Source organism: Scyliorhinus canicula, chromosome 11, assembly GCF_902713615.1.
Source record: "Scyliorhinus canicula chromosome 11, sScyCan1.1, whole genome shotgun sequence".
NCBI classification, from domain to species: Eukaryota; Metazoa; Chordata; class Chondrichthyes; order Carcharhiniformes; family Scyliorhinidae; genus Scyliorhinus; species Scyliorhinus canicula.
Window position 1 is genome coordinate 144318680 of NC_052156.1, and position 18701 is coordinate 144337380.

The window sequence follows — 18701 nt, forward strand, 5'->3', positions numbered from 1 at the left end:
TTTAGATCTTTTGATTCCTACTGTCATTTGATCTAATCTTTTTGTTTTATGTATTTGTAAAATTTCTGGCAGACCCTTTTCCTGCCTTTCTAGTCTTTCTCTTTGGCTGCCTTTCTCTTTTCTATGTTTTACATTATTATTAGTTTTAGCTTTTTAAACACCAATTTTGTTTGCTCTATTCTTCAAAACAAATCTAACTTTTGCTGCACCCACTTTTTTGTTGTACTGTACATGGACACGCTGGCTGGGCCATTCCTGAGGGCATTTAAGAGTCAACCACATTTCTGTGGATCTAGAGTCACATGTAGGCCAGACCAGACCAGGTGAGGACTACAGATTCCTTCCCTAAAGGACATTAGTCATCATTAGACTAGACTTTTACTTCCAGATTTTTATTGAATTCAATTTTCACCACCTGCCATGGTGGGATTTGAACTCTGGTCCCTCGAGCATTACTCTGGGTCTCTGGATTACTAGTCCAGCGACAATGTGACTATTCCACTGCCTTACCAGATGCCTCGGGAGAGAGGAGAATAACTGTCCTTCCAATCAAGGCAACATTCAACCAGGTATAGCTCCAAGAAACCCTAGAAAAACTAATCAAGGAGGGGTAAAAAGGAAAACCCTTCACTGACTGGACACATGCTGAAAGAAAAGAAAGTTTGTGTGATTGTTTACAACCTCAGAACATCACCGCAAGTGTCCTTGTGGAAGATTTCTCGCCTCAACCATCTCTAGCTGCGACATCGATGATTCCAATGAAGCAGCCCACAACTTGGGTACATACAAATTTAAAGTAGAAGTCGGGCTTTTGGCCTTGAGCTTGCTCCGACCTTTGATAAAAGCATGGCTGATTTGATTGTGGCCTCTACTTTTCTGTCTGCCTCCATAACCTTCATTCTTATTATCTGTTTTTATATTTCTAGCTAACTTTATCTCATATTCCTTATTTCTCCCTCCTTATTATATTTTTAGTCACTCTTTGCTTCTCATTCTATCCAATCTTCTGACCTACCATTAACCTTTACAGAATTGTAAGTCTTTTCTTCCTCCTTTTAAATTGTTATTCATTCTTTGCTTCTTATTCTGTCCAATCCTCTGACCTGCCGCTAATCTTGGCGGAATTGTAAGTTTTTTTTTTTCCAATTTGATTCTATCTTTAGCTTCAATTGTTAGCCACGAAAGATGCATCCTCTCCACTCCACCTCCCCAGTCTTTTTTTCCCACTGAAACATACCATTGCTGAGTATTGTAAAATATCTCATTAAATATTTTCCACAGCATCGCTACTGATATACCTCTTAATCTACTTCCTCAGTTTACTTTTGACAGTTCTATCTTCATATCTTTATAATTCCTTTTATTTAAGTTTAATACGCTAGTCTTAGACCCACACTTCAATCCTTCAAATTGAAACTGGAATTCAATCATATTATGATTGCTGCTACCTACTTTTATTATGTGGTCATTAATTAATCCTTTCTCATTGCGCAAACCAGGTCCAGAACAGCCTACTCTGGTTGGCTTTAGAACATGTTGCTCTCAGAAACTGTCCTGAAAATACTAGTTTCAACTTGTCTTCCAGGCTAACTTTGTCAATCTAATTCATCCAGTCTATATGAAGGGCCTCTAAGGTTGGGCAATAAATGCTGCTGGCCTAGCCAGTGATGCCCACATCCAATAAATGTACATAATTGTTTCTTAAAAATCATCCTTGTACTTTCTCACAAGCCCCATTTTTTCTTCCTGGAAACTTCATCCCACAGTGTAGTTGCTGTTAGGGGACCTATAAATTACTCCCACAAGCAATTTCTTACCGTTGCTCTTTCTTGTCTCTACCCAAACTGATTCTACAAGTTGATCTTGAGAACAAAGATCATTTTTCACTATTGTACTAATATTATCCTTAATTAACAGAGCTACCCCACCCCTTTTCCTAGCTTCCTTTCCTTCTGAAATGTCATACACCCGTGAATGTTCTGGTCCCATCCTTTGCATCCTGTGGCTATGTCTCTGAAATGGCTACATTTCTATTTGAGATGACAATTCGTCATCTGTGCTTGGCTGACAAGTGGCAGGTAGTAACTAGAAGGGAGTAATCGGAGACTAGAAAGCCTACTTGATCGTCAGTGGTTCCACCATCAACATTGGGCTATCAACCCAACAGTCCAAAGATGTGCGGGGTAGGTGGATTGGCCATGCTAAATTGCCCGTAGTGTCCTAATAAAAGTAAGGTTAAGGGGGGAGTTGTTGGGTTACGGGTATAGGGTGGATACGTGGGTTTGAGTAGGGTGATCATGGCTCGGCACAACATTGAGGGCCGAAGGGCCTGTTCTGTGCTGTACTGATCTATGTTCTATGTTCTAACACTGACCAGAAGTTGAACTTTGATCAGCTATATCTACAGCATGCCTACAATTTCAAATAAAGCCTAGGTACTCTGACAGATGGCTCATCTCCTAACCCCTCAAGGTTTCTCCAGCATTTACCAAACTTAAATCACGAGTATGATTTGCATATTCACCACTCACTTGAATGGATGCAGCCCCCTCAACACTTCGCAGGGCCAGCACCATCCAGGATTGATCAACTTGCTTGTTTGATGCCCCTGCCACTAGACTAAATAAATCTCTCAACACCTTACTGGTGTGTGTATGATCTAATTTAAGGTTACTTTGACAGTAAACCCCCTCTCTCCTGCATCCTTTACATGAGCAACAATATCACACAAACCCCATCACTCTGGAGTTTTTTTTACCCTAGTCACTTCTTGGATGACTAATGCCACCCTTTATTATGAGTGTTATTTATTGATTTTTTAAAAATTGCCTCTACATATTTCTTTGCATTTAGTTTTTTTTAATGTCACTCTTTATAAATAACCCCCTAAACAGAGCAACTATATACTATGTTAAGGGCAACGGTGACAAAGGGAAATGCAGGCCCATTAAAGACAGATACAGGCAAGATTTTAATGCAAAATTGACAGGCTTATTAAATGAGTACTTATCTATTCCCAGAGGAATAAGAGGCAAAGGTTTACCAGGACCTAGAAATAGGTCAAGGAGAGAGAGACTGAGTGAATTAAATGCATGGGTATGGTTTACAGCAGTTTAAGAAGGCAACTGACCACCTTCTCGAGGGTTATTAGGGATGGGCAATAGACGCTGACCTTGCCAGCGATTCCCATATCCCATGAACAAATAGAAAATGTTGCAGAATGAATACAAAGGTGATTTACCAGGGATGAGAGACTTCAGCATATGGCAAGATTAGAGAAGCTCAGATTATACTTCCTTAGAGCAGAAAAGGTTAAGGGGAAATGTAAATATGTATTAAAAATGATTAAGTGTTTTGGTGGGGTAAATAAGGAGAAGCTGTTGCGTCTGGCACTAAACATGAAAATTTGACATTTTCATTCCAAATTGCAGTCCTCGGAGCTGCAAGGCACTCGAGTTTTTACTTAACATTTTCACTTGTTTATATCTATAATCTGATGACTTTTTTGCTATTCTTTATCTGTCAAATTAATTCCAGGGTATTCAAAGAAAACGACCAGCAGAAGTGCAGAGTGTCATTGTCCGTCTCCATTTACTGGAGCTGACTCAGAGTTTCATTATTCCCCTGGTGAGCAATTTGTTCCTCTTTGGGATGAACATAAATACAAAATGATCTGTGTGGATTTATTACCAGTACTGTCTTTAACTGCATTTTCTAAATTGGGGTCCTATACTTATCTATTCTGGGGCAGCACAGTGGTTAGTACTGCTGCCTCACAGCACTGGAGACCCGGGTTCAATTCTAACCTTGGATGACTGTTTGGAGTTTGCACATTCTCCTCCTGTCTGCGTGGGTTTCCTCCGGCTGCTCTGGTTTCCTTCCACAGTCCATAGATGTGCAGGTTAGGTGGACTGGCCGTGCTAAATTGCCCTTGGTGTCCAAAAAGGTTAGGTAGGGTTGCTGGGTTACGGAGTAGGGTGGAGGCATGGGTTTAAGTATGGTGCTTTTTCCAAGGACCGGTGCAGACTCGATGGGCTGAATGGCCTCCTTCTGCACTGTAAAGTCTATGATCCCTTTTTGCCTTGTACTATTAGACCCTTTGGCCATTTGATCTCTCGTTTCAGCCTAACCTAGACCTTCCCTTTTGTTCTTTCTTCCTTATCCACCAGTCCTTTCCCTATGTTGCTTAAAAAGCTGTTATATATCTAAGTACTCTCAATTCTGGCAATGGGCCACTGAGCTGAAAAGTTACCTCTGTTTCTCTCTCTACAGATGCTATTGAAATTCTAGCATTTTCTGTATTTATTAATACAATGCATGCAGACCTGTATAATTCCACCATTAATCTTCTGTACCCTCCCTTTCCCACTCCCAGTTTTTTGTTTTTCCCTTTCTGACGCTATTGATCACTGCCAGAGCTGCAGGATGCCAGCCCAGCCTCTATGTGTACATCGTTTTAAACAAACTGAACCAACAGGAACTTTTGAAGGCGATTTGAAGGTGTACCTAGGAACTAGAAACTTATACTGTACATAATTGTTTTTCTTTCCTCTCAGGAGAGATATGTTGCCAGTCTGATGCCACTTCAGAGAACCATCACTGCATGGAAGGTAAAACTGAGTATTGCTGATAAATTGTGGTGTTCACATTCCATTTATTGACTAGCAAACGCTGAGCTGCAACACAGCTATTAAATCTTTGAAATGAAGGAACATCATCATTATTTATCTATTCATAATAATAGGTGTCACTGACAATGGCTGTATTTATTGTCCATTCCTAATTGTCCTGGACTCTGGTGGTGAGCCACCTTCTTGAACCATTCCAGTCCATGTGCTGACAGATAGAGTTCCATGAATTTGGTTTGAGAATGATAGACGAACGTTGTGTATTTCCAAATGTGGATGATATGTGACTTGCAGGGGAACCTGCAGCCGGTGGTGTGCTTGCTACCCTCGGGGGTATGCTGCATAGTACACAGGAGCAAGAGGCAACCTGTTGCATAGGAACAAGAGGAGCCCATTCGACCCATCAAGCTTGGTCCACCAATCAATTAGATCATGGCTGATAGGTATTTTCACTCCATTTACCCGTCTTGATTGCAAAAACTTTAATGCCCTTGCCTAACAAAACCGTATACAATTTCAATTGTGACGTTCTCACTTGACCCCCAGCATCAACAACTTTTTATGAAAAGAATTCTAGATTTCCACGGCACTTTATGTGGAAAAAATGTGGAGGTTGTACCTCCAACAGCCTAGCTCTAATTGTACTTGTTCTGAACACCTCCACCAGAAGAAATAATTTATTTCTATCCTATCAATCTTTTTTTTAATAAACATTTTATTAAGGTATTTATGGTTTATAACAGTAACAGAAGAAACAGTGTACACACAAGTATAAACATAGTGCAAAAGCCGTCTTCCTCTCTCACAGTTCCCACCTTTTCTAGCCTCCTACTCTACACTAAACTACCCCCACAGCCCCCCTCCCCACCCTTCCTGCTGACGGTTAATTTTCTCTAAAGAAGCCGACAAACGGCTGCCACCTCCGGGGGAACCCTCACATTGACCCACTCAAGGCGAACTTGATTTTCTCCAGACAGAGAAAGCTAGCCATGTCAGTTAGCTAGGTCTCCGACTTCGGGGGTTTTGAGTCTCTCCAAGCTAATAATATCCGTCTCCGGGCTACCAGAGAGGCAAAGGCCAGAGTGTATGCCTCTTTCTCCTCCTGGAATCCCGGATCTTCCGACACTCCGAAAATCACCACCTCTGGGCTTGGCGCCACCCTTGTTTTCAATGCTTTGGACATGACGTCTGCAAACCCCTGCCAGAATCCCCTAAGCTTCGGGCATGCCCAGAACATGTGAACATGGTTCACTGGTCCTCCTGGACACCTTGCGCACCTGTCTACCACCCCAAAGAACCTGCTCATCTGGGCCACTGTCATGTGAGCCCGGTGAACGACCTTGAACTGTATCAGGCTGAGCCTGGCACATGCTGTGGACGCGTTGACCCTACTCAACGTATCCACCCCAGAGACCATCCTCTAACTCTCCACCTAACTCCTCTACCCTTTTGTGTCTCAGCTCCTCGGTCTGTGTTTCCTCTGACCCCATAAGCTTATATATGTCCAAAACCCTCCCTTCTCTCACCCACACTCTGGAAACTACCCTATCCTGTATCCCCCTTGGTGGTAGGAGCGGGAAGGTTGAGACCTGCCTGCGTTTGAGATCTCGCACCTGCAGGTACCTAAATTCATTCCTTCCCATCAGTTCAAATTTCACCTCCTGTTTCCTCAAGCTGGGAAAGCTCCCTTCTATAAACATATCACCCATCCTCTCGATCCCTGCTCTCTGCCACCTCCGGACCCTCCATCTAACCTCCCTGGGGCAAACTGGTGCTTATTGCAAATTGGCGACCAGACCGATGTTCCATTTGCTCCAACATGTCTCCTCCATTGTCCCCAGACTCTCAGGGCCGCGACCACCACGGGGTTGGTGGAGTACCGTGATGGCGGGAACGGCAGAGGCGCCGTTACCAATGCCCCCAAGCTGACCACTTACCTGGATCGTGAACATTTTGCTTTTCCCCATGTTCAATTTATAACCCGAAAACCGGCCAAAATTCCCCAGAAACTCCATAATTTCTTCTATCCCTTCCAATGGGTCCGACACATATAAGAGCAAATCGTCCACGTATAGCGAGATTCTGTGATTCTGTGCCTCCCCCACCCCCGGACCAGTCCCTTCCAGCCCTTTAAGGCTCTCAACGCAATTGCCAGCGGTTCTATGGCCAGTGCGAACAATAGTGGAGAGAGGGGGCATGGCATCCCTGCCTCGTCCCACGGTGTAGCCTGAAATAGCCCGATGTCAGCCTGTTCGTCAGAACAGTTGCCCCGGCCCCTGATATAGCAGCCTGATCCAGTCCCACAGATAATCCCATTTCACCCAGTCAAATGCCGTCTCTGCGTCCATTGTGACCACTACCTCTACGTCTCTACCCTCTGGGGGCATCATGATAACATTCAACAGCCTTCTTGCGTTGGCCGCCAACTGCCTCCCCTTAACAAATCCCGTCTGGTCCACCGCAATCACGTCCGGGACGCAGTCCTCAATCCTTGAGGACAAGATCTTAGCCAACAATTTGGTGTCTACATTTAGTAGGGAGATTGGTCTGTAGGATTCGCATAACTCCGGGTCCTTATCCCGCTTCAGGATCAATGCGATAGTGGCCTGTGACATCGTCGGGGGAAGCCTCCCTCTCTCCCATTGCTCATTAAATGTCCTCATCAGCAGTGACCCCAGCATCCCAGAGAACCTTTTGTAAAACTCCACGGGGTACCCACCCGGTCCTGGGGCTTTACCCGACTGCTTGGCCTTCAGCCCATCTGCTATCTCTTGCAACCTGATCGGGGCCCCCAGCCCTTCTACCAAGTCCTCATTAACCTTTGGGAACTTCGGGCAGCATGGTAGCGCAGTGGTAGCACTGCAGTCTCACGGCACCGAGGTCCCAGGTTCAATCCTGGCTCTGGGTCACTGTCCGTGTGGAGTTTGCACATTCTCCCCGTGTTTGCTTGAGTTTCGCCCCCACAACCCAAAGATGTGCAAGGTAGGTGGATTGAACACGCTAAAATTGCCACTTGATTGGAAAAAATGAATTGGGTAATCTAAATTTATTTTTAAAAAACCTTCGGGAACTTCAGCCCCCCTAAGAATTGCCTCATCCCCTCCGGTCCAGCTGGGGGTTCCGACTCATACAGCCTGCTGTAGAATTCCTCAAACGCCTTATCGACCCCAGCTGAATCTCCGACCAGGTTCCCATCTCTGTCCCTTACTTTCCCAATCTCCCTGGCCGCCTCCCGCTTTCTAAGCTGCTGCGCAAGCATTCTACTGGCCTTCTCCCCATGTTCATAGATTGCCCCCTCGCCTTCCTCAGCTGCACTACCGCCTTCCCTGTAGTTAACAAGCCAAACGCCACCTGTAGCCTCCGTCGTTCCCTTAGAAGTCTTGCCTCTGGGGTCTCCGCATTCCTCCTGTCGACGTGTAGTACTTCCTTTATCAGTCAGTCCGTCTCTGCTCTGTCTGACTTCTCCCTGTGAGCCGTATCGAGATCAGGTCTCCTCTAACCACCGCCTTCAGCGCCTCTCCGACCACCACAGCCGAAAAGTTCCCCCATGTCGTTGACTTCCAGATAGTTCTGGATACATTTTGTCAGCTGCCCACACACCACCTCATCAGCTAAAAGTTCCACGTCCAGCCTCCAATGCGGGTGCTGGCTACTCTCCTTGCTAACCTGTAGGTCAACCCAGCGCAGGGCATGATCCGAGATCACGATCGCTGAGTACTCCGCGTCCACTACCCCTGTCAGTAAAGCCCTGTTCAGGATAAAAAAGTCAATCCGGGAGTACACTTTATGCACCTGCAAGTAGAAGGAAAACTCCTTCATTCTAGGCCGCCCAAATCTTTGTGGGTCCACCCCCCATCCCTCCAATCTGCTCCATAAACCCCTTTAGCTTCTTTGCCATTGCTGGCACCCTGCCTGTCCTTGAGCTAGATCGGTCTAGCCCTGGGTTAATGACTGTGTTGAAGTTTCCACCCCATAACCAACTTATGTGAATCAAGGTCTGGGATCTTCCCCAACATCCTCCTTATGAACTCCACATCATCTCAATTCGGCGCATACACATTCACGAGTACCACCGGCAGCCTCTCTAGCTTTCCACTGACCATTATGGGTCCTAGCCCCCAAGGCTCGGACACACATGCAAACGTAAACAATCCCAACCCAATTGCCCAAAAGACACACAAAGAAAATCAAAAAGAAGATCAAACATCTAACATTCACACCTCCATCCCCCATTAGTGCAAATGCAAATTTTAGCTCGTCCGCAGACCCCAACTCAATACAAAAGGCATTACAAGTAACATCCAAAGACAAAAACTTTTCATTAAAAAAAAAAGTAACTGAAGAAAAGAGAAAGAAAGAAAAAACACATGAGCACTGCAGCAAAGTTCAGTCCAAACACCTCCGTCCGCTACCAGCCCTTTTCTTCTCGCAAAGTCCATCGCTTCCTCAGGTGACTCGAAGTAGAAATGTTGCTCTTTGTGCGTAACCAAAAGACGGGCCGGGTACAGTAGTCCAAACTTTACCTTCTTCTTAAAAAGTGTCGATTTTACCTGGTTGAACCCTGCTCTTCTGGCCATGTCCACGTTCAGATCCTGATATATATGCAAGACGCTGTTCTCCCATTTGTAGCTCTGCGTCTGCCTGGCCCACCGTAGAAAGCCCTCCTTGTCAAGGTACCTGTGGAATCTCACCACCATTGCTCCGTGGGGGGTGGGTGGGGTCACCTACACACGGCTTCCTCGCTAGCGCTCTGTGCGCCCTGTACACCTCCATGGGTCGGGAGAACGTCCCCTCCCCCAGTAGCTTCTCAAACATAGCCGCTATGTATGCTCCTGTGTCTGTTCCTTTAGATCCCTCCGGGAGACCCATGATTCTCAGGTTCTGCCAGGGGGACCTGTTCTCTAGGTCTTCCACCTTCTCCTGGAGGCTTTTCTGTTGGACTCTCAACATTCCCACCTCCAACTCCACTGCAGCCTGGTGCTCCTCCTGCTCAGTCAGTGCCTTCTCCACTTTCTGGATCGCCCGATCTTGAGCATCCAGTCTGAGTTCCAGTTGCGCAATCAACTCCTTAATTGGGTCCAAGCAGTCCTGATTCTGCTTCGCGAAGCCCCCTGTGTGAACTGCATCAGCTGCTCCGTCGACCGCTGGATCGTTGAGCCAGAACTCGGGTCCTCCGCCATGCTTTCTCCCGTTGCAGCCTCAGCCCAAGCCTTCTCCATTCGCCCATTTCTTCCTTTACGAGCACTCCTGGTCCGCTTCTCCATGCACTGATGTAGGATTCCTTGTCACAGTTGTATCCGACATCAATTTTCCACTTCAGAACCGACAATAAATCGGGGAAAATGGTCCAAAGTTCAGACCCGAGCGGGAGCCACCAAATGAGTGACCTACTCCTTCATAGCTGCCACCGTAAGTCCCCTATCCTATCAATCTTTTAATCATCTTAAAAGATCACCCTTCAACTCCCCATAATCTGCTTTATTCAAGAGTTCCATAAGTCTCATAATTTTACCTCTTTATCCCAGGTTTCATTCTGGTGAATCTGCACTGCATCCCCTCCATGACCAATGTGTCCTTCCTGAGATGCAGTGTTCTTAACTAAACGCAGAACTCCAAATAAAAACTAACCAGCACATTTTACAGTTGTAGCATAACTCCCATCCCTTCGTATTCCATCCCCCTTTAGGTAAAGGCAAACATCCCATTAACCTTTTAAATTTTTTTTGTATCTAACCACTTTTAATGGCATAGCGACTCAAATCTTTCTGCTGCTCCACCGTTCCTAGCTTCCTGCCATTTAAAAATACTCTGATCTTTGTTTCTCAAGTCCAAAGTGGATGACTTCGCTCTTCCCCAAAGATTTGCTTCCAGTTCCATCCACTTTGATTTTTTTGTTTTGTTCTTGGGATGTGAGTGTCATTGGCAAAGCCAGATTTCCCATCCTATTATCAAGAGTTTCATGTGGAACCTAATCAAATGCCATTGGAAAATGCATAAAATAACATTTGTAGACTCTCCCTTAACTACTATGTTCGTAACCTCCTCAGAATATTTGGTTAGGTTTGTCAGATTTATCCTTTACAAATATATTCTGGCACTCTCTGATCACCTCACATTTGTTGAAGTGCTCAGCTACACTCTCCTTAATATCATGTTAAAAGATGGAGCAAGTTGGTGCAGCATAATAATAATATGAGTGACGTGACAGAACTGCTGGTACATTGATGTATGCAATGCCAGTGCAAGGATTTGCAAATGTCCCCATTCTTCATCAGTTAGTGGGTTGAGGTGAAAGTCAGAAGCTCAGAATTCTGTATTGGAGGAACTTAGGATGGTAAATCTTTGAGCTGTTCCCATGGAGAGCTAGCGGTGGTGATTTGGGAGCAGGTAATAAGACCCTACTTAAGAGTTCAGAATGCCGTTCCCAGCAGAAAGCAAATTTCATTATTTCTACTGCCTTTTCTGACAGAACCCACCGCAGATCCGCCCCTTTATCAAAGAAGAATTCATGAAGACACTGGAATATGCTGGACCACAACTGACCTCTGTGCAAAAAGGGGATTGGATAGGATTATACAGGTAGAGCATGACATTAAATCTAATTGCAAACTTGACTGCAAGTAAAGGAGCTGTGAAGTATTAAACCTATTATTTTGAATTGGAGAATCACTTTGTTTAGAAAACCAGTGACTTGATCAAAGACATTTTGTATCCTCTTTGTCAGAAACTCTGGGCTGAATATTTGGGCCACACTGAGGTCGGGAACAAAGGTGTGGATAGGACCTGAAAACACCGGTGGCAGTCCGCATGCCAATTTCCTAATATTGTTTCCGGTGTTGGCCATTTACATGAAGGCAGATTCAGGATATCAGCATCTCCAGAAGGTGGACAGATAATTAGGCTCATTAAGAGCCTTGTCAAACACACTGAAAGGAGGCCAACTGGGATTTTGCATTTGACCTCCAGTTTCCTAACCCAAGAGGGGACAATTTAATTGCCTAGACATTGGCACCGAGTAGCAGGCTTTGGGCCAGCCCTCCAGGTAGGCCGAGAGGCTCTACCTGCCTGCCTGGGTGCAGATACAGCAAAAGGGCACCCTGTAGAGGGATTCACCCCCAGTCCCCTACCCAAAATTGAGCTTTTTCTGTTTTTTATTTAAACTTTTAAAAGAGTTGGTTGGCTGGGGCCCCAGATTGAAGCGCTCTCTCTGTTACTTACCGCCCCTTAAAGGCTGCTGTTCCTGTCAAGCTGGAAGGCCTCTGATTGGCCCTCCATTTTAGAAGTTGGCCATAACTTTTATTTGGATAGGAAGCCAATTAATGGGGGATCCTATGTGAAAATCCCAGCTAAGTGACCATTCTCATCCCCGGCCCTGGATTTGTGTTCAGGACCCGGATACAGTCCTAACTCCTGTTTCCTGTCCCCAACACAAAAATCCAGCCTCCTCTATCTTCGCTCCTGGTCTTAACTCTTTTCACACAACTCAAGATGGCATTTCAAATAAACCTTATGGTGCACCTCCTTGATATTCTGCTCTACCTTGAGTTGAAATTGAAATCCCACATCCAGTTCTTGTCCATGGTGGACAACTTCTACCTCCAAAATCTTTTACCCATTTTATTCCTGCTGCTGCTGCTGAAACCATCAGTCACATTGTTACAATCCCAGTTGGTGTTATAACTGGACGGTTTTGTGGATTAATATTTGCAGGATTGAGGCTAGGAGGCCACAGAAATTCAACTAATTAAGGACATGTGCTCAGCACAGACTGAAGACCTACTCAGACAATTACCTGTGCAAACGGTCGATGACATCTCCTTTGATGACTCCATGCATGCATATATTATCTTAGTGTCCTGTTCAGCTTCAGTGCTGCTGGTAAGAAATCACTATAAACACACAACATTTCCTTCCCCTTTAAATCCAACACTCCAACACATTAAACAAGTGTAACATGAAAAACAAGTCACTAAGTCAGACAATTTGGAGGTTGTTATTCTCTGTATGGCTGTTGGCAAACCTTAGACGTCTGCTTCTTCGCAGCACTTGCTGTAATCGTTGGTGTCTTTGATGCAATGTGGACACCATCAGTGTTTTAACGAGAGTTGCCGTTCTGATCTGAGGTTGACTTGGTGCGAGTTTTCCAGTTGAGGTGCTGTTTTCCCCCAATTGGTTCTGTTAGTGACAGGTTTTCGGGAAGGTCCAGGCTGTGTCTCGGCATGCTTGGATTCAGACTTTTTGCAGGTTCTGCTTCTGGTGGATTGGTACTCCCCGTCATCAGTTGACCCACATGCCTCCTCCAGATGACATCGTCGCAGGTTTGGGCGGTGCAGGAGAACGATCTGTGCTGTGGCCGTAGCAGGAACCCCTTTTTCTCCTGAAGTATAGTTTCTTGCCAGAGCCTCCTGTCCCAGGTGGAAGATGCGGCATTTCGCTTTGTTTTCCTGCCCTACAGCTGGAACCTTGGCTGAAAAGACCATAACTTTAGTTTTTCTCTAAAATGTGTAGGAAAAGAGTTACAGGACTGCGAATTAGTTTTGACAACAAGAAAAAAACATTTATTAAACATGGAAAAATTGGATTATAATACAAAACCCCTTTACCCACTCGTTAGCGTAACACATACATACCGATTTAAAGATTAGCATGGATTGCAAAGTATATCTTAAGATACAATTGTCTTATCTGTCCCTTGTAAGCACACAGATAGGCTGTGGTTAAATACATACACTCCACTGAATCCCCCAGATGATTGTTACGCGAGAGTTTCCAAACACCACTGCCAAAAACATGCTTTAAAATCTTCTCACATAATTATGCTTTCCCAGGGCAGCACGGTGGTGCAGTGGGTTAGCACTGCGGCCTCACGGCCCTGAGGTCCCAGGTTCGATCCCGGCTCTGGGTCACTGTCCGTGTGGAGTTTGCACATTCTCCCCATGTTTGTGTGGGTTTTGCCCCCACAACCCAAAAATGTGCAGGGTAGGTGGATTGGCCACGCTAAATTGCTCCTTAATTGGAAAAAATGAATTGGGTACTCTAAATTAAAAAAAAATAATAATTATACTTTCCCTTAGGGGTTTGGATTCTGAAGTCCAGTCCAGATTTTACAAATGACTCTCAACCCAAGCTTCCGCTTCATTTTAACATTGAATTCAGTCCAGGATTTTACACCACCCTCTTTTAGGTTTTCTTTGTCTGAACTGTTTTTACACAAATTCCGAAATCTAGTCTTCGATTTCCATAGTGTTGCCTTTTCTACTCGCTATAAATATGGCAGTCAGTAAGGCTGCCCTTCTTTCTTTAGATCTCAATATTATATTGCTCAGAGTTGCCAGGTATCAAATGATACCACCACAAGGTTCAACCGGATTTCGATCAAAGAGCCAAACACCAGTTAGTTAGTTCAAGATCAATGGCACTTTATTTACACACACAATTAACATGCAACATAAACACTACCAGTTAAACTACACCTAACAACTATGACAACCTGTACTTAACTTCAGGCACCCGGCTTAGGTCAGTGGCCTTTATTCGAATCTAGATCTACTGGGTCTGGAGAAGTAAGTGCTGCTCAGCTGGGCTCATCCGTCTGGTAGCGAGCATTGAACTTGAACTTGCTTCTGGCAGTGCTGCAATTGGAGATGGACGTTGCTGGAGTGCCAGGTCCAAAAGAGATAGAACACATGGCAGTGTCTCTCTTTATCCTTGGGGAGTTTTGCGCTCTTATGGGCGGTCCTTAGGTTTGGACCCCATTAATTGGGTAGTTCTTGATCAAGTATCAGTCTTTTATCTCACGGAGATGGGCCACCAAAATGCTAATCGGTTGGGGGTTTTGATGCTGTCTGGATTCTTCGCTCGCAAGTATACATTCAGGCTCTGAGCCTGCCTGAACCTTACATTGTCCATATTTCCCACTATGCTTTGCAACCGTCCATGTTTCGTGTTGTAAGTGGCTATCCCAGATGGCTACAATAGTTATTTCAACTCATGTTCCACAGACTAGTAAAACCTTTCAAACCTGAAAGCCACTTCAAATATCCTTTTGGTGTCTCAGCCTTCTTCTCGGCTTGTCTGTCTTTACTGAACAGTGCTGTGTTGTAAAACCCTTAAACTGTGACATCTTGGATCTTTTCTTCATTTCTCTAGTTTCCTTAACTATCTGTTCATCAGATCTTTGCACTGGTTTCTTTTTTTTTTGAAATAATTTTTATTGAAAAATTTTGATTTTATACAACATTGACGCACCTTAGTAAAATACCGAAAATAACAACAATATCAACAATCATATACATTCGCCCCATCTCCATGAACAACCCAGCATTCTAACAACAACGCAAATTAACACACTATAAAGATACAGAATAAACACTACAATAGTGCACCCCCCGGGGCAATAGTTACTGCTGCTATTGACCCAGTTACCTATCTCTGAGCCAGGAAGTCCAGAAAAGGCTGCCATCGTTTATAGAACCCTTGTATTGATCCTCTCGGGGCAAATTTAACCTTTTCCAATTTTATAAATCCCGCCATGTCACTGATCCAGGTCTCCATGCTTGGGGGCCTTGCATCCTTCCACTGTAACAGAATCCTTCGACGGGCTACTAGGGACGCAAAGGCCAGGACACCGGCCTTTTTCGCCTCCTGCACTCCCGGCTCTACCGCAACTCCAAAAATCGCGAGTCTCCACCCTGGTTTGACCCTGGATCCCACCACCCTCGACACCGTCCCCGCCACCCCCTTCCAGAATTCTTCCAGTGCTGGGCATGCCCAGAACATATGGGCGTGTTTCGCTGGACTCCCCGAACATCTGGTGCACCTGTCCTCACCCCCAAAGAACCGACTCATCCTAGTCCCGGACATGTGGGCCCGGTGCAGCACCTTAAATTGGATGAGACTAAGCCTCGCACATGAGGAGGAAGAGTTGACTCTCTCCAAGGCATCCGCCCAAGTCCTGTCCTCTATCTGCTCCCCGAGTTCCTCCTCCCATTTAGCCTTCAGCTCCTCCACGGACGACTCCTCCACCTCCTGCATTACCTTATAGATGTCAGACACCTTCCCCTCTCCGACCCACACCCCCGAAAGCACTCTGTCCATCGTCCCCTGTGAGGGCAGCAAAGGGAATCCCTCTACCTGTCGCCTAGCAAACGCCTTTACTTGCAGGTATCTGAACATGTTCCCTTGGGGAAGGCCAAATTTATCTTCCAGTTCTCCCAGGCCCGCAAACCTCCCGCCAATAAACAGGTCCCTCAATTTGCTGATGCGCGCCCTTTGCCACCCCCTAAATCCCCCATCCGTGTTCCCCGGGATGAACCGATGGTTGCCACCCAGTGGAGCCTCCATCGAGCCCCCTGTTTCCCCCCGATGCCGTCTCCACTGTCCCCAGATTCTTAGGGTCGCCGCCACCACCGGGCTCGTGGTAAACCTCTTAGGGGAGAGCGGCAACGGTGCCGTTACCATGGCACCCAGGCTCGTACCTCTACATGACGCCGCCGCCCCCCCCCCCCCCCCCCCCCCTCCATCACCCATTTACGCACCATTGACACATTGGCTGCCCAATAGTACCCCAGAAGGTTGGGCAGCGCCAGCCCGCCTCTATCCCTTCCTCGCTTCAGGAACACCCTCTTCACTCTCGGAGTCCCATGTGCCCACACAAAGCTCAAAATACTGCTAGTCACTCTCCTAAAGAAGGCCCTGGGGATAAATATGGGCAGGCACTGAAAGAGGAACAAGAACCTCGGAAGCACCGTCATTTTGACGGACTGTACCCTCCCCGCCAACGACAATGGCAGCATGTCCCACCTCTTGAACTCCTCCTCCATCTGATCTACAAGTCTGGTGAAGTTATGCTTGTGAAGAGTCCCCCAGTCCCTGGCCACCTGCACCCCCAGGTACCTAATGCGCTCCCCTGCCCGCCTAAGCGGGAGCCTACCAATTCCTTCCTCCTGGTCTCCAGGGTGCACCACAAACACCTCGCTCTTGCCTAAATTTAATTTATAGCCTGAAAAGGTCCCAAACTCGGCTAGCAACTCCATCACTCCCGGCATCCCTCTCACCGGGTCCGCCACATATAGTAACAGGTCGTCGGCGTACAACGACAACCTATGTTCCTCTCCACCCCGCACCAAGCCTCTCCACCTCTCTGAATCTCTCAACGCCATCGCCAGCGGCTCGATTGCCAGTGCAAACAACAAGGGGGACAGGGGGCAGCCCTGCCTGGTCCCTCGGTAAAGCCGGAAGTACTCCGACCTCCTCCTATTCGTGGCCACGCACGCCATCGGGGCCTCGTATAGCAGCCGTACCCATCTAATGAACCCTTCACCAAATCCAAACCTCCCCAACACCTCCCATAGGTACCCCCACTCCACTCTATCGAAGGCCTTCTCCGCATCCAGCGCCACCCCTATCTCTGCCTCCCCCTCAATCGCCGGCATCATGATGACATTCAGCTTTGCACTGGTTTCTTAACCATCACTCATGGTATGGCTTTTCTTCTAACAAAGCTGAGCGAGATGTTCCCTCTCTAGCTTTCTAAACCAATTGCTTCTGGCAGAACAGTGAGAGCTGCCTTCTCTCTCGCTAGCTATCTCCAACTGCAATCAAAGTAGCTAAACTAAAACTTTAAAAACTTCTCCACCATACAAGGACCATATGACATAGGAGCAGAATTAGGCCACTTGGCCCATCAAGTCTGCTCCGCCATTCAATCATGGCTGATATTTTTCTCATCCCCATTCTCCTGCCTTCTCCCCATAACCCTTGATCCCCTTATTAATCAAGAACCTATCTATCTCTACCTTAAAGACACTCTGAATTGGCCTCCACAGCCTTCTGCGGCAAAGAGTTCCACAGATTCACCATCCTCTGGCTGAAAAAACTCCTCCTCATCTCTGTTTTAAAGGATCGTCCCTTTAATCCGAGATGGTGTCCTCTGGTTCTAGTTTTTCCTACAAGTGGAAACATCCTCTCCACATCCACTCTATCCAGGCCTTGCAGTATCTTGTACGTTTCAATAAGATCCTCTCTCATCCTTCTAAACTCCAACGAGTACAGACAGAGTCCTCAAACGTTCCTCATACGACGTTCTTCATTCCAGGGATCATTCTTGTGAACCTCCTCTGGACCCTTTCCAAGGCCAGCACATCCTTCCTTAGATATGGGGCCCAAAACTGATCACAATACTCCAAATGGGGTCTGACCAGAGCCTCAGAAGTACATCCCTGGTCTTGCATTCCAGCCCTCTTGACATGAATGCTAACATTGCATTTGCCTTCTTAACTGCTGACTGAACCTGCATATTAACCTTAAGAGAATCGTGAACAAGGACTCCCACGTCCCTTTGTGCTTCTGCTTTCCGAAGCATTTCCCGATTTAGAAAATAGTCTATGCCTAGATTCCTCCTTCCAAAGTGCATAACCTCACTTTTCCACATTGTATTTCATTTGTCACTTCATTGCCCACTCTCCTAGCTTTTCCAAGTCCTTCTGCAGCCCCCTTGCTTCCTCAATACTACCTGTCCCTCTACAGATCTTTGTATTATCTGCAAACTTAGCAACAGTGCCTTCAGTACCTTCTTCCAGATCATTAATGTATATTGTAAAAAGTTGTGGTCCCAGCACAGACCCCTGAGGCACACCACTAGTCACCGGCTGCCAGCCTGAGAAAGACCCCTTTATCCACAATCTTTGCCTTCTGCCAGTCAGCCAATCCTCTATCCATGCCAGGATCTTACCCTTAACCCCATGGGCTTTTAACTTATTTAACAGTCTCCTATGCGGCACCTTGTCAAAGGCCTTTTGGAAATCTAAATAAATCACGTCCAGGGCAGCACGGTGGCCTAGTGGTTAGCACAGCTGCCTCACGGCGCTGAGGTCCCAGGTTCGATCCCGGCTCTGGTTCACTGTCCGTGTGGAGTTTGCACATTCTCCCCGTGTCTGCGTGGGTTTCGCCCCCACAACCCAAAAATGTGCAGAGTAGGTGGATTGGTCACACTAAATTGCCCCTTAATTGGAAAAAATAATTGGGTAATCTAAATTTATAAAAATAAAAAAAATTAAAAAATAAATCACGTGC

At 46.2% G+C, this 18701-nt stretch overlaps 1 protein-coding gene across 6 annotated transcripts in view; it reads left to right on the forward strand.

Moving 5' to 3' along the window:
* dennd6b (DENN/MADD domain containing 6B) overlaps window positions 1-18701 on the forward strand; it is an 88189-nt gene that overhangs the window by 58253 nt on the left and 11235 nt on the right. For 2 of the 6 annotated variants that reach the window (XR_005462322.1, XM_038811626.1), the window contains exons 15-17: window positions 3538-3627; window positions 4557-4610; window positions 11098-11207. Coding sequence is in view for 4 of the 6 variants with exons in the window: in XM_038811626.1 (XP_038667554.1) it covers window positions 3538-3627; window positions 4557-4610; window positions 11098-11207 (254 nt within the window). In the remaining 2 variants the exon portion in view is untranslated. Of the gene's footprint in view, window positions 1-3537; window positions 3628-4556; window positions 4611-11097; window positions 11208-12338; window positions 12510-18701 lie in introns of those variants that run through there. The other 4 variants (XR_005462323.1, XM_038811627.1, XM_038811628.1 and 1 more) reach the window with 3 other exon arrangements.